Source organism: Cebidichthys violaceus, unplaced genomic scaffold (assembly GCF_023349555.1).
Source record: "Cebidichthys violaceus isolate CVI_PGR_0920_01 unplaced genomic scaffold, fCebVio1.0.p SCAF_3, whole genome shotgun sequence".
Taxonomy (NCBI): Eukaryota; Metazoa; Chordata; class Actinopteri; order Perciformes; family Stichaeidae; genus Cebidichthys; species Cebidichthys violaceus.
In genome coordinates, this window is record NW_027176483.1 from 13,212,532 (window position 1) to 13,226,027 (window position 13,496).

Consider the following 13,496-nt stretch of genomic DNA (forward strand, 5'->3'; position numbering starts at 1 on the left):
TTCATGAATAAACAAGACAATGACGAAAAATGTAGTTTAGTGTTTTCTTTGTCTAATATGTGCTCTGAAGTAAACTGAGTTAGTGCAAACAGTCAATGCAGTCTGATTTATCTAAACGACGAAATCCACATGTTTATCAGTGTGAAAACAAATGGACTGCTGGCATTAGTTAGGTCAAAACCTCAACCGACAACACGACTCCCTCAAACAAACACTGACAGGCATGTCACTTACCTAGTCGTTTCATTTGCCTCTCTAAAAGCAGTCAATTACAGACACCTGGGAAGAACCAGCACTGTTGATCAAAGTGTTGGCATATTATTGTCATAAAGTGCTCTACACTTCAGTAATGCGACAGTAGAAGTTGTGGTAATACACCATGGCTCCACGGAAATGTGGAATTAACAACGACTGACCGGATGGAGAGTCGATGTTGGGAGGCATCTTGTTTGTGTGGTATATAATTTATATCTGTGGTCTTTCTGCAGAATGTTTGATGTCGGCGGACAGAGATTGGAGAGGAAGAAGTGGATCCATTGTTTTGAGGGAGTCACCGCCATCATCTTCTGTGTGGCTCTGAGTGACTATGACCTGGTGCTGGCCGAGGACGAGGAGATGGTTAGACCCGTCCAACCTACACAACCTGGCCCAAATAATGTATTTGTTCAGCTTCTCTGGTTGGTTACTTGTGTGTGTGTGTTGTGTGTGTGTGTGTGTGTGTGTGTGTGTGTGTGTGTGTGTGTGTGTGTGTGTGTGTGTGTGTGTGTGTGTGTGTGTGTGACCGGTTAGATTTTTCATGTTAAGATAATGACATCCGTTATCCATGTTATTGTGAAAATGAGCCCAAATGTGATATTTGCCCAGATCTTCCCCTCTTCCATGTATTAATGTTTTTCATGAATAAACAAGACAATGACGAAAAATGTAGTTTAGTGTTTTCTTTGTCTAATATGTGCTCTGAAGTAAACTGAGTTAGTGCAAACAGTCAATGCAGTCTGATTTATTGGCGCTACCACCACATGAAAACCTTTGCCCAATCCCTGCTGGTCTGCTGCCTGATGGGAGGAATTACACACTGCACCACAAAAAAAGTGCTGTACTGCAGTAGTGTGCGCACTGGAGGAAACAGGGTAAACCGTAAACAGTAGAGCAGCATTTCTGAAAAACAGAGCTGCAGTTCAGTTAGTTTGTAAAATCTTAATAGGAATGACAGATGGCCAGTAACTGGCATATAGTACATTACAGTCATTTAGCAGACGCTGTTATACAAAGCGACTTACAATTCAGTATCTATCTACACCGTAGACGCAGCTACGGAAGCAATTTTGGGGTTAAGTGTCTTGCTCAAGGACACATTGACATGAGACTAGCGGAGCAGGAGCCGGGGATCGAACCACCGACCCTCTGATTGAAAGGCGGCCCTGCTCTCCACAGTCACAAGTATAAAACAATAGTTACAGTAAATATGATATAATGCTGCTTAAGACAGCAGAATTTAATTGTAAACAAATCTAATGCCTGTAAAATTCTTTCACAGCAAAGTGTGTCATCTCTACAGAAGCAAAATAGGAATTCTTTTTAGTTCCAGGATCAACCAAAACTATAGCTCCATTTGACTTATAAGAAGAAGAAGCAAGTGCAGTATATAATTATATATGTGTTGCCTATATTTTGATACCTAACTATACAAGCTATACTATTTTTCACTTTCCTTATTGACTCTCACCACCTCCATTCTAAACAAGAATAAACACTTTTTTTAACACTAAGAACCTGACCACAACACTTAATTAAAAGTTTAAAGGATCCTATGGTGAGCAACTGGCCTCCAGGACATTTTTAAGCCCTTCCTAATTTAACACCAGAGTTTGAAATTCCTGCACTGAATAGAAATGAGGAACAGAGACAGATTTGGAGAGAGAGAGAGAGAGAGAGAGAGAGATAGAGAGAGAGGGGGGGGGGGGGGGGGGGGGGCTGGATGCAGTAATAACTTTTCCTCCCAGTTCTCCTCTGTCATAAATCTCTCCTGGTTCCTATCAGACACAGAGACAGAACAGGAGAAAAACAAACTGAACTCTTCCCACACCTCTCACACTGAGCAAAGAAAGGACAAAAGGTTTCTCTGTCTTAGCAGTGGAGAAATTCCTGTGGACAGCTGTGGAACTGTTACTCCCTCTAGTGGAACAAAATGCACATCTTTTATTGATACTCCTGCACCTGAAGGCTCACTGGAAAGAAAACTGAAAGCTAAACTAACTGTTGCAACGCCAGCTGCAACATGCATTTGTTAAACATTTCGGATGTGTATAGCACTGTGAAAGAGAACTTATCTGAATGTGACCTTCTGTGTTGTTGTCTGTGTTGACTGCAAACTGCACAGTAAGACGACCACAACACAAAAATCTAATTTCTTAATTAAAACAACAAAACTATCTGTTATAATGACTCTCTCCACAATTATTGTCCACATCCATTTCACCAAACTCCAGTGGAGCTCCATGTGTCACAACTGTCTTACAACACCAGTCAGGTGCTCAAATGAACATTGAAACAGGTTTGCTTGCTGTAATCATTCCTCCTGTTCTCACCGGCCATTAAGAGATCCCTTCATGCAATTTCAACTTAATGGATGACAAAAACGAGCTGGCGATAGATGCGTAAAGGGCATTGGTCAGTTACCATGGGGACACTATTGATGCTGGCTGGGTTTAATATAAACACCTGACCCTGCCTGTTGTTTATAATTTAACCCTCTGTTTGCATTGCACCCATGTCTTTGTGCTCATTGTGATTTGAGCAAATGTTATTAAAGACAACACAAAAACAAGAAGTAGCTCTGCAAGGCATACATCTGAGGTCTTGAGTATAAGTGCTTCTCCATTCACCGGAGACCTTTCTGTACAAAAGACTACATGAGGGCACATGTTGACATCTACCTACATGGTACTTTGGTGGAGGTGAGTTGCATTTCTACCTTGTACACACTAACTACAGGTCTGATTATCTACTTTACATTCAGTCAAAGTAACCCAAGAACTGCTGCTGTTTAGTGTAAACAGACGCCTCGCAAGAGGAAATACCAGAAGCATGTGGGCAGGGTATGGCCGAATCCGTCAGCTGCCTGCTGTCTGATCACCTGAGCAGGAATCTAATTCACTTCATTACTGGCTGCCAGTGGAGTAATGGCAGAGGAAAGGGACCAGACAGGAGCCTCCTGGGAGGACATGCCACTACCTGATGAATATCCTGAACCTCATGTGGTGAATGGAATGGCGGAGGAGGAAAACACCAAACATCAGTCGGTAAAATGCAGCCCCAACCTGCTGCAGATGCTGAAGGCAGCAGAGAGCAGGAGGACACCTCAGGGTCGGGACAGAGACGGGGCGGAGGTGTCTGGGACAGAAGAGCTGGTGACTGAAGCTCTGAAGACTGACATGGTGAGCAAGGAAGCTGCTACATTTCCTGACTTTGACTGCATCGTTGGTCAGGCATGTCAAGATCAAGACATTATATATGCTGTGAGCATCTGTAAGTGTTCTGAACAGGAAGCGTGAATCTGCATATACTTAGGCTGTTAATGATTTTAGATGTGCAGGCTTCTATGAATGTTTGACCAGCATTCACACAAACATTTTTCACTCATGTTGTCTCTTTGAAAAGACAGAGTAGACTTAATTAAAGGGGAAGTGTGCTGGTGTCACACATCAAAGTATGATTCTTAATTGGTTATTGTCTTTCTTTTAAGTCTCACACTCAGCTTATGAAGAAGTTAAAGTTGAGGCTGGATTTTCTATTTCCGAAATAAGTCTTTCCTTCTCTTTTGATGCAAAAAGGAGACTTGTCGCTACTACTTTCATGTCTGTGATTGACTATGGTGATGTTTTATTTATGCATGCATCTTCTCAATGCCTTCACTCCTGATATTTTATATCATGGAGCATTGAGGTTCATTACAAAAACAGCCTCCCTGTATGAGAATGGTTGCCCTGCATTGTCCTTATGTATAAGGCAATTCTTAACTTGCTTCCTTCATATCTAAATGTATCAATCTGAAATATCCTGGAAGCTACTGTCTACGCTCTGTGACACATTCACAAGACTTACTCTTGCTATCTGTCCCCAACTTCCATCTTGAAATAAAAAAGGGCTTTTAGGTACGCTGCTCTGGCGGCTTGGAATTTGCTACAAACTGATTTGGATCTAGGAGAGCTGGTCTCTTTAAGTGTTTTCAAAAATTCAAAAATAGATTGAAGGTATTGGAGGAAGGTGCATCAGGTTGTAGATGCTTTGGCTAAGCTATTTGCCATCATGTGATCCAGAATATATATGCTGAATATACATGCTGTGACATTGAAATTTACTGTTGTCCGAAAATTAGTTTAATGTGCTGCTGCTGTAGGACACTCTTGTAAAGGAGATTATTAATCTCAACAAGGCTTTTTATGGTTAAATCAATTTTCAATACATATAATAAAAAAATGAATAAAGAATTGCATAAAACCCTTTGTGTCTCCAGACAGTGTGGTGTGAAAGCTGAAAAACTGTCTTGCTTGAGTCAGCTTCAGTTTGAGTTTAAGACTATACATGTTTGAACATTTTAAAAATCTGTGGGTGTGGAGTTAAAAAGATGTGAGCGTACCAAACCTCTGTAGCTCGCTGCTTACAGACTGTGTTATACTTTCCTTAAACTCATCAGTGTGTGTAAAATTAGTGGAATGCCCCGTTAAGAGACTTTCAGTAACACTGCAGAGCTGCAGAGAAAACAATGACTTCTACAGTTAAGTCCATCTCCATTGTTTGTTTACTTAAAGAAGCCTAAGCTGCCATCTGTGTCCCTGAATGCATCGACATATAAGAATTGTGTTTGCTCACTTTTCTGGTTCCTCTATCACTATAGTTGCATTCTTCTTTATCTCTCTCGCCCTCTCACTAACAGTCTCTGTCATGAATGTATGTTCATGTATATACATCACTTTGCTGTCTATTTAATGTATACCCTGAGAGCAAAGTGCACTTTACTGTACATACTCACATACATCTGTGACATCAAGTAACACTTGACTGAGCTTCTGTTTCCTTACAACTCTCTTTCTTCTCTTCATCTCTAACCTGTTCTTCTATATTTTCCCAGAGTTCCGCTCTGTAAGCCTCACAAAGACTCATTCACTCTCTCTCTGTCCTCTCTCTACCCGCCACCTGGGCCTGATGGGGGCGAAGGTGTAGCATAAAGCATCACTCTGTGAACTCTCGAATCAGTTCAACTGCATCCGCTTGCAGCTCTGCAGAGTAACTGTGGTCAGTGTGAGAGCAGCTCTCCCAGCATGAAGAAAGTGTACAGTCTAGTGAACATAACTAAAGCCAAGGACCAGGAGGCAGTTCAGTCCATCCGCATCAAGGTATCACTGCTTTTGTTTTAGGAGCGCTGTTAATCTCTTCATTTTAGAGTTTACTTTTAGGCAGCAACTCCGGTCTTCATGTTGAATTATTAGTAATCATTACTTTGTTTTAATAGGAGCACTTGAATAAACCTTAAAATGAATCCTTTATATCTGTTTTTAACCACTACAACTGTGAATTGTCTTGGGTTTTATTGATTGAAATAACAAAAAGTTGAATAGAAATTCTGACTTTTGGTTTCCCAAGAGGACATTTTTTACACATTAACACCAACAGCCACGTATTAGCTTTATAGACCTTCATTGTATTTCACAGTAGCTTGGATTCAAACCTGTTTTCTGAGCCCTTTAGGGGATGGTTTTGTGATCATTAAGTTAATGTTCACATTCAAGTCACAGCCTAATGTCTTCTCATGTTAAAGATTAAGCAGCTGCTTGAGTAAGTGCAAGCTGTATTCAAGAGATTGTTTCAAGAAGCCATTACTTAGAACAAAAATGATTACATTTTAGAAAAATCTGTCTTTTTAACTTGTGTGAATATATATTTTTGTATTCATTTGTCTTAAATTCAGGATTTATATATTTTCTTTCAATCAGATCAGCTAAGTGGACCAATTTAGATTTTATTCTCAACCATTTATCAGCCAATCAAAGTGGAGCAAAATATTATTGATTTATGAGAAGTATGTTTTAAAAAAAAAAAGCTGAGTTACTGGAAATACGTTAGAACAGTGATTTGATAAAGTCAAAGGGAAGCAGAAGGGCTGAAAAACTCCCACAGGGATACAAACATTCAGGAGCACTTCATGTTTAATTGCTCCTAACGAGGATTTGTGGAAGCATCACATGATGCCTCTCTTTAATCCTGACTCATACTGAATGAGGCCTTTCTCCAATTCAGCTGTGACCAATGTCATTAGTTATGATTGAAAGACTTGTCAGTTGAATATGGGAACTTTAATGATAACCATAGAAGCTTAAATGTATTACCCTGATATTATTCTATTTTGGAGCAAGTGCTTGACATACTATATATAAAGCAAATACGGAACCAAATTGCTCCCTTAAAATGTTTGATGACAGTTACACTTTGACTTTGCCACAAGCATTAAATGATATGATGTGATTTTTCATTCAAACCTTTTTATATTGGAACAAGATTACCTTGTGTTTTCATGTCACGCAGCCCTAATTTCATATTTTTGTAACCTTGGATCTTTTTTTTCTTCTAAAAATGTCTAAGACAGGGTCAAAGAGAAGAGCAACAGCACCTACACATTGCACTCCTTAAAGGGTTTTTCCACTGATTTGTATTGCACTTTCATAAAGTTGCAGGAACTTTAGAAAAACAATGTCTGAAATAACTGGATCCTACATTTCCCAGAATGCTATTTGATAGCCACTTTTGTCCGATCTAAATGTCCACATCTTTCAACCTCCTCAACCAGTTTGTAGCAAAAGCTTTGTGTTAAAAGCTGCCCTAGATGAGATAACCTCGATGACATCACCATAACTCCATCAGAGTTATTATGTCTGGTTCCTCCAGAGCCACACAACGCATCGTACAACTGTTTTACCAATGCAGCCGTAGTCCCTGCAAGTAAACTGCTCTGTATGTGTTAAATCTGTAGAGTTACCCTTTAAAAACAAGCTTAAATAAAGATTTGCTCCAGCAGTGTGTGTGAGTATAATACACATGCAGTATGCTGTCGTTTTATATACAGTATATGCAAATCCTTTCTGAAGGCAGAGTTGTCAACTAAATGATCCCATCAAACCTGTGGCCCTAAAAATTCAAACTCTCAATGCATATGTTTACTTTTTGGAGGTGGGGTCAGTGAGCGGGTGTGTCTGAATTTTTTTGGAGCTGGACCTGAAGCTCAGGCAGCAGAGTCAGGCGAGCAGCCAGGGAGCGGACATGGACAAGTGGGACTCCTCTAGCAGCAGCCTAGCCTTCAAACAGCCACAGTGGACGGTGAGACAGCAGCAGATACGGGGATGCTTCAGGGGTAGGAGATTTGTAATGGTGACAGGCTGTGAGCAGAGAGGTGGTACTTCACAAGAAAGTCTGCTGTGAAGGGTGGTGCTTATGTGTAATTTTGACTATTATGACTACATCAGATCTGTTTCAAGCATGTATTTGGTGAGACTTTATGTTTGTGACGTGCAGGGAAGTAACAACGGATATAATTGGCTTAATTTGTGTGTTTGTGTCACTCTTTTTTGGGCTCCAAAGCAAATACAGTTCACTGACCAGAACCAAGATTTCAACAAACATAGCTCCAACACTGGTCGTCGCTCTCTGTCTCATTCCATCTCACAGTCGTCTACAGAAAGCCACAGTTCAGGTATGGAAACATGCAAACACACGACACACATACGCTCTTAAGCCTGATCACATGTCTTTGATACATAAACTGAGCTGGTTCTGATCTCAGCAGCACGAGAACCAGAGGCCCCGGGGTATAGCCGGGGTTCTTTCTCCTTCAGCTAAACCTTAATTAAAAGGAAAAGTCTTTCTGAAGAATTAAGTCTCTTTAATTTGGTCCTAATCGGCTCTGTGAGCCTTTCTGAAACGTGTCATTCACTGCCAGCGTTTGTACAGACTTCAAAGGCTCAGATATAAGACTCACCTAGCTAGAATTTGACTCCAAACACACACAACAAAATCAGAGCCAATTCATAACTTTCAAGCTTTCCAACAAATCATTTGTCTCTGTATTACTCCGGTATACTTCAACAGTTTGTTTTTGGACATTACATTGTATCAGCTGATTGTTTTCATACACATTGCCTGATTTCTGTTTGGCAGTGTGCAGTGATAGCTCAGAGGATGAGTCCTCTCCCAGAGACAAGCCTCAGAGGAGCTCCAAGGGCCTCTTTGACTTCTGCATCAAAAACATCAAACAAGCGGAATTTGGACGCAGAGAAATAATAATCGCACAGCAAGGTAAAGACAAAGAGTCGTTGTCGTGCTGTTTATGTCCTCACGAAAGATAATGACAAAATACGTACAATTTATGTAGCACCCATCCAAGAAGCGCCTTCCGGGCATTCACTGTAATGCAATACAGAAAGTCCATTAATAAAGTGAGCTGAACTGAATCCCAGTCAGACCATTAGCAGAACAGCTAGTAGTACTGAAGTGACTGCTCTGGAACCGCCATGCATGTCTCTCAAATTGAATGTGACTCTGTCACTGTCTGTAATATTTAGAAATGCCAGCATTAATGGTCCTGAGGAAAGGAGCAAGTGAGGAGAAGCCTCTGGCTGGAGCCAAAGTGTTGGGCTGCACACACATCACTGCACAGACAGCAGTCAGTTCAACACACACACACTCACAAAAATAGTAATAATAATAAATTAATTAATAAATAATGTTTACTCTGTATGTGTACGGTCTCTTCCAGGTGTTGATTGAGACTCTGTCTGTATTGGGAGCTCAGTGTCGCTGGGCGGCCTGTAACATCTTCTCCACTCAGAACGCTGTGGCTGCTGCTCTGGCTGAAGGAGGTACGACTGTCTCTGTAACCTACTCCTCCAACCTGCTCCTCATACCTGCTCCTCCCACCTGACTCGTCTGATTTTCTTTAATTATATCACCTGCTCTGTGTCTCAGGCACCCCTGTGTTTGCATGGAGAGGAGAATCAGAGGAAGACTTCTGGTGGTGTATTGACCGATGTGTCGGTGCTGAGACCTGGCAGCCCAACATGGTACTGTTATCAATGAAAGTACTCCTAATTAATTTCAAGATTGATTGGCCAAAGTTTGAAGATATTAAACTGTAGTTCACCACAGTGAAATTAAGTTTGGTTGCGTTTGACCAGTGAAGCTTCACAATTAAAATAAAATCAACATGTTCTCAAGGTGACTTGAGAGTACAACAAAAATATTATTATCATTACTACATATGTATTTTGTTTAATTATTTCTCAGTTTGGGATATATTTTTGGTGTTATTATTTTGTATTTTTCTAATTCTACCTTACTGAGTAAAGATCTCGCATTCACCTGTGTGTGTATTAGACAACAACTGTTACATTTTCTTTCTTTACAGAAAAGTACAAATAATATGTGACATTAAGCAAAATAACATTACAAAAATTCGGTAGTAATGTTTATTTCTGAATATAATATAGAATAAATATACTGTTCCTCTTAAGATTTGTGGATTTCTAGTAAATAAGTCGACATTTTAATGCTTTGAGCAACACATCTCATTGAATAGAACATATTGAGCTGAACTAGTATGCAAAACATACTGGATGGATTTGCATGGATACGTTTAAATAAAATTTGACTTGTTTGGGTCAAATGTGCCTTTAATGACTTTGTTTTACTACTACAGATAGAAAGGTTGCATTGATGAAGAGTTTAGCTCTTTTTCCCTCAGATTCTGGATGATGGAGGCGACCTGACCCACTGGATCTATAAGAAGCACCCGAGCCTGTTCAAGAACATCAAAGGCATTGTGGAGGAAAGTGTTACAGGCATCTATCGGTTAGTTTCTCACTAAACTTGAATGACGTTCCTACAAAGTCCTTCCCCACTTCACACATGTGTGTCTCCCCACCTGTATTTCAGGTTATACCAGATGTCAAAGGCAGGCAGGCTGTGTGTCCCGGCTATTAACGTTAACGACTCGGTGACCAAGCAGAAATTCGACAACCTTTACAGCTGCAAGGAGTCCATACTGGACGGGTAATGACTCACATTGTGAACGTTTGGTGAAACCCCTACAGTACAGATCCCGACTATGTTGATCTCTTCTGTCAGGTTAAAGAGAACCACTGACGTCATGTTTGGAGGAAAACAGGTGGTGGTGTGCGGATATGGGGAGGTCAGTGAAATATAATGAATGTTCCCAGTGCTGCTGTGTACATGACATACATTTAAAGCAGCTTTACCAAGCTCTTTTGTCTCTTCTTGCAGGTTGGCAAAGGTTGCTGTGCTGCCCTAAAAGCGTTGGGCGCTGTCGTGTACATCACAGAAGTGGATCCCATTTGTGCCCTTCAGGCCTGGTATGAATGAATGGAGGAAGCTTTTATCAGCACAGATGGAAAGAGTGTTTCACTCTACAAAACATTACAAAATATTTTTTAGCTGGTGTGACCCCCTTTTCTCTCCTCCCCCTAGCATGGATGGCTTCAGAGTGATTCAACTGAGTGAAGTAGCACGACAGGTAGACATGGTCATCACCTGTACAGGTAACTGCTGTCCTCTACACAGAAATATTAGCTGTTATTAAAAATATAAATACTGTTGCAGTTTGCTTCATCTCTGTTTCTCTGCAGGCAATAAAAATGTGGTGGGAAGGGAACATCTGGACAGAATAAAGGATGGCTGCATACTCTGCAACATGGGACACTCCAGCACCGAGATAGATTTGGTATGAACTGTTTGTGTGTTTGTGCATGTTTTTTATGTGTGTGTGTGTGTGTGTGTGTGTGTGTGTGTGTGTGTGTGTGTGTGTGTGTGTGTGTGTGTGTACACCTGTATACAAATTAGCTTTTGACTCTTTCCTCTCAGGTGAGTCTGCGGACTGCAGAGCTGAGGTGGGAGCGTGTGAGGCCGCAGGTGGACCACGTTATCTGGCCGGATGGCAAGAGAATCGTCCTGCTGGCTGAGGTGATACTACTGTTATTATTGTTGTTATTATTATTATTATTTTTATACACCAGCACTGAGGGATAATGCACAGACATTTTTAAAGTAAGGTATAACCTATCAGTGTGCTCTAACTGGGGTCCAGATGTTTTTAGGTTATTGTCAATGGCTGCTGTCACATCACAGTACGTCAGTTTTTTAATTTTCACTCAGGGTCGTTTGCTGAATCTGAGCTGCTCCACAGTGCCCTCATTTGTCCTCTCCATCACCGCCACGACTCAGGTATGATGATATGTTTTAAGTTCAATGTGTTATTCTTCCCTAAATGTATTAGAGAGGATCTGTGGCTCTGTCACGTTGAGGCTGGTGGTCGTCACCTTTAGTTGTGTTAAGGTTTACTGTTTATTGCCAGGCTCTGGCTCTCATAGAGCTGTACAGCGCTCCAGAAGGACGATACAAGCAGGATGTCTACCTGCTACCAAAGAAGATGGGCAAGTCCTCATCTTAAATATCCTTAAACAGTTATTACCTTTCTTGTTTTCCACATTCATATTATTTTCATTCAGACATGACAATCACTCCATTTTTATAATTTCAGATGAATATGTGGCCAGTCTTCACCTGCCAACATTTGACGCTCACCTCTCAGAGGTGACTGATGACCAGGCCAAGTACCTGGGTATCAGCAAACATGGACCCTTTAAACCAAACTACTACAGGTGAGGACATGTGCACTTTCTTACAAAAAATCAAAACAGGGATATTATCTTTATGATTTAACTGAAATCTTTTTTATAAAAACAGGTACTAACCTTCTGGTGGACTTGACAATGTAAAACAACCTCTCAGTCCTGCAGACAAAGCACTGACAACCTCTACGTCTCAGGCTTACCCAGGCTCATTGCTGCCAGACAGTGGACTTCAACATTTTACTTTTGTTAACTGTTTTTTCTGTTTGTGCAGTTGTATCTGTTATCATGAGTTACACTGTTCCTTAAATGTTCACAATGTAATCACAGTAAATTCTGAATTGAAACTAAAAGAGTTAAAGTTGAGAGAAACACAAAATGCTGAATGGGAGTTATCTATTCCACTGCATGAAATAATAACAACACCATTAATTATTGTAGTAGTAACATATATTTAACCAACAACATGTCGAGTAAAAGTTGACATCTCAAGAAATGATCATCAGTCTTTGTCAACTAAATATCTGCTGATTCATCAGCAGATAAATAGTCTCATGCTCTATGATCCTGATTCATATGCAACATTACCACGTTTACCTAAACCTCATATTAACCTTAAATGAAGCCTGTGACTGTCTAGTTGACATATAAATCACAGCTAGTTAGCTGATTCCCTGTCGAGACAGTGTTGTTTAATATCTGATGCATTGTTAAGTGGACCATCAACACAAAGGAATGAAACAAAGTTAACATATTTTCATTGATTTCTAAAAGATTGAAACATGCATAGTATATTATAATAAAAAGAACATATTTGCTCTTTCTCAAAGCTTTTCTCTGCTTCTCTGTATCACAAAAATAGGGAGGCATCTTACATTTCTACCTTCATGAACATTTTACTTTGTGCTCACATCTGTAGTCATAACACAACCTCACAACCCCATCAATACAGGTGTATCCATTAAAATGCCTATTCAAATCTAAATTGCCCTGAACAAACAATGACTAAAGGGGACACTGACCAGTTCGACCTGCTGGTTGGAGTCAGCTCACTTAGCAGCCTACTAAGTGACTGTTTGACCACTTGGGGGCGTAAGAGTGCTGTTGTCTTTGAGTGACACTGGCAATAAGCATAATTACTTATATTTATGGCATTTTAAGGCCTCACCGTTTATTCTGCTATTAATTATTTAGCTCCAGTATTTTTTTGAATGAACCCCCTACCCATTGTTCAGGGCTTTAAAGTCTCCCTGAACAATTTTCTCTGACTGTCTAGTAGTTACTAAAGTCCAGATGTGAGAAGTAGGAATACCTGTGCTAACACGTCAACTTTGTTTATTCAGGTATAAAAAGAAAAGTAATCAATATTTTTATTTAGTGAATCATCTCCTTGTAAGATGCAAAACAAAAAACAGTCAAAGATTAGACAGTAAAACACAGAGATCTTTGTAGTAAAGATGCAAATACAACATTATCTACCAGAATGTATCAGGTGTCTATTTAGGAAACTAAAAATGCACAGACATCAGATCATAATCTGCTAAATATATAAAGGCAGATATGTATGATGGACTGCATTAACAAATAAACGTGCATCTGTGGGTATTATTAGGATAATTAGTAATAAAGTGTTTTTATTACATTAAGAAGGTATCAGAAATTATCAGAAATTATCAGTGTGTGTAGTATAAGTGTGGCCAGCCATTTTAACCCAAACTGACAAAGGATCATTCAATTACTCTACGTAACTGTATTACTTGAACAGTGTATGATGATGTTATATTAGACATCCTTTTTTTAAAA

At 40.0% G+C, this 13,496-nt stretch overlaps 1 protein-coding gene across 2 annotated transcripts; it reads left to right on the top strand.

Annotated features, from left to right (window-relative positions):
- Positions 1-3,182: 3,182 nt before the first annotated feature.
- On the top strand, positions 3,183-12,149 carry LOC137881138 (putative adenosylhomocysteinase 3). Of its 2 annotated transcripts, XM_068722919.1 has the most exons (16): positions 3,183-3,437; positions 7,633-7,744; positions 8,209-8,346; positions 8,613-8,713; positions 8,807-8,909; positions 9,016-9,110; positions 9,791-9,897; positions 9,982-10,098; positions 10,174-10,237; positions 10,330-10,418; positions 10,534-10,604; positions 10,692-10,786; positions 10,927-11,025; positions 11,218-11,286; positions 11,417-11,495; positions 11,603-11,727. In XM_068722919.1, the coding sequence occupies exons 1-16, from the start codon at positions 3,183-3,185 to the stop codon at positions 11,725-11,727; spliced, it is 1,719 nt and encodes a 572-aa protein (XP_068579020.1). The 2 variants fall into 2 exon arrangements, with proteins under 2 accessions (XP_068579020.1, XP_068579018.1); XM_068722917.1 differs by lacking the exons at positions 3,183-3,437; positions 7,633-7,744 and adding an exon at positions 11,809-12,149 and having other exon boundaries at positions 8,212-8,346; positions 11,603-11,723.
- Positions 12,150-13,496: the final 1,347 nt, after the last annotated feature.

Bases quoted from the DNA above. Each gene is read 5' to 3' on its own strand.
- LOC137881138 (XM_068722919.1), top strand. From the start codon at position 3,183: ATGGCAGAGGAAAGGGACCAGACAGGAGCCTCCTGGGAGGACATGCCA. The intron at 3,438-7,632 runs GTGAGCAAGGAA...TGGGCTCCAAAG, and splicing joins AAGCTCTGAAGACTGACATG to CAAATACAGTTCACTGACCA. The intron at 10,238-10,329 runs GTCAGTGAAATA...CTCTTCTTGCAG, and splicing joins TGGTGTGCGGATATGGGGAG to GTTGGCAAAGGTTGCTGTGC.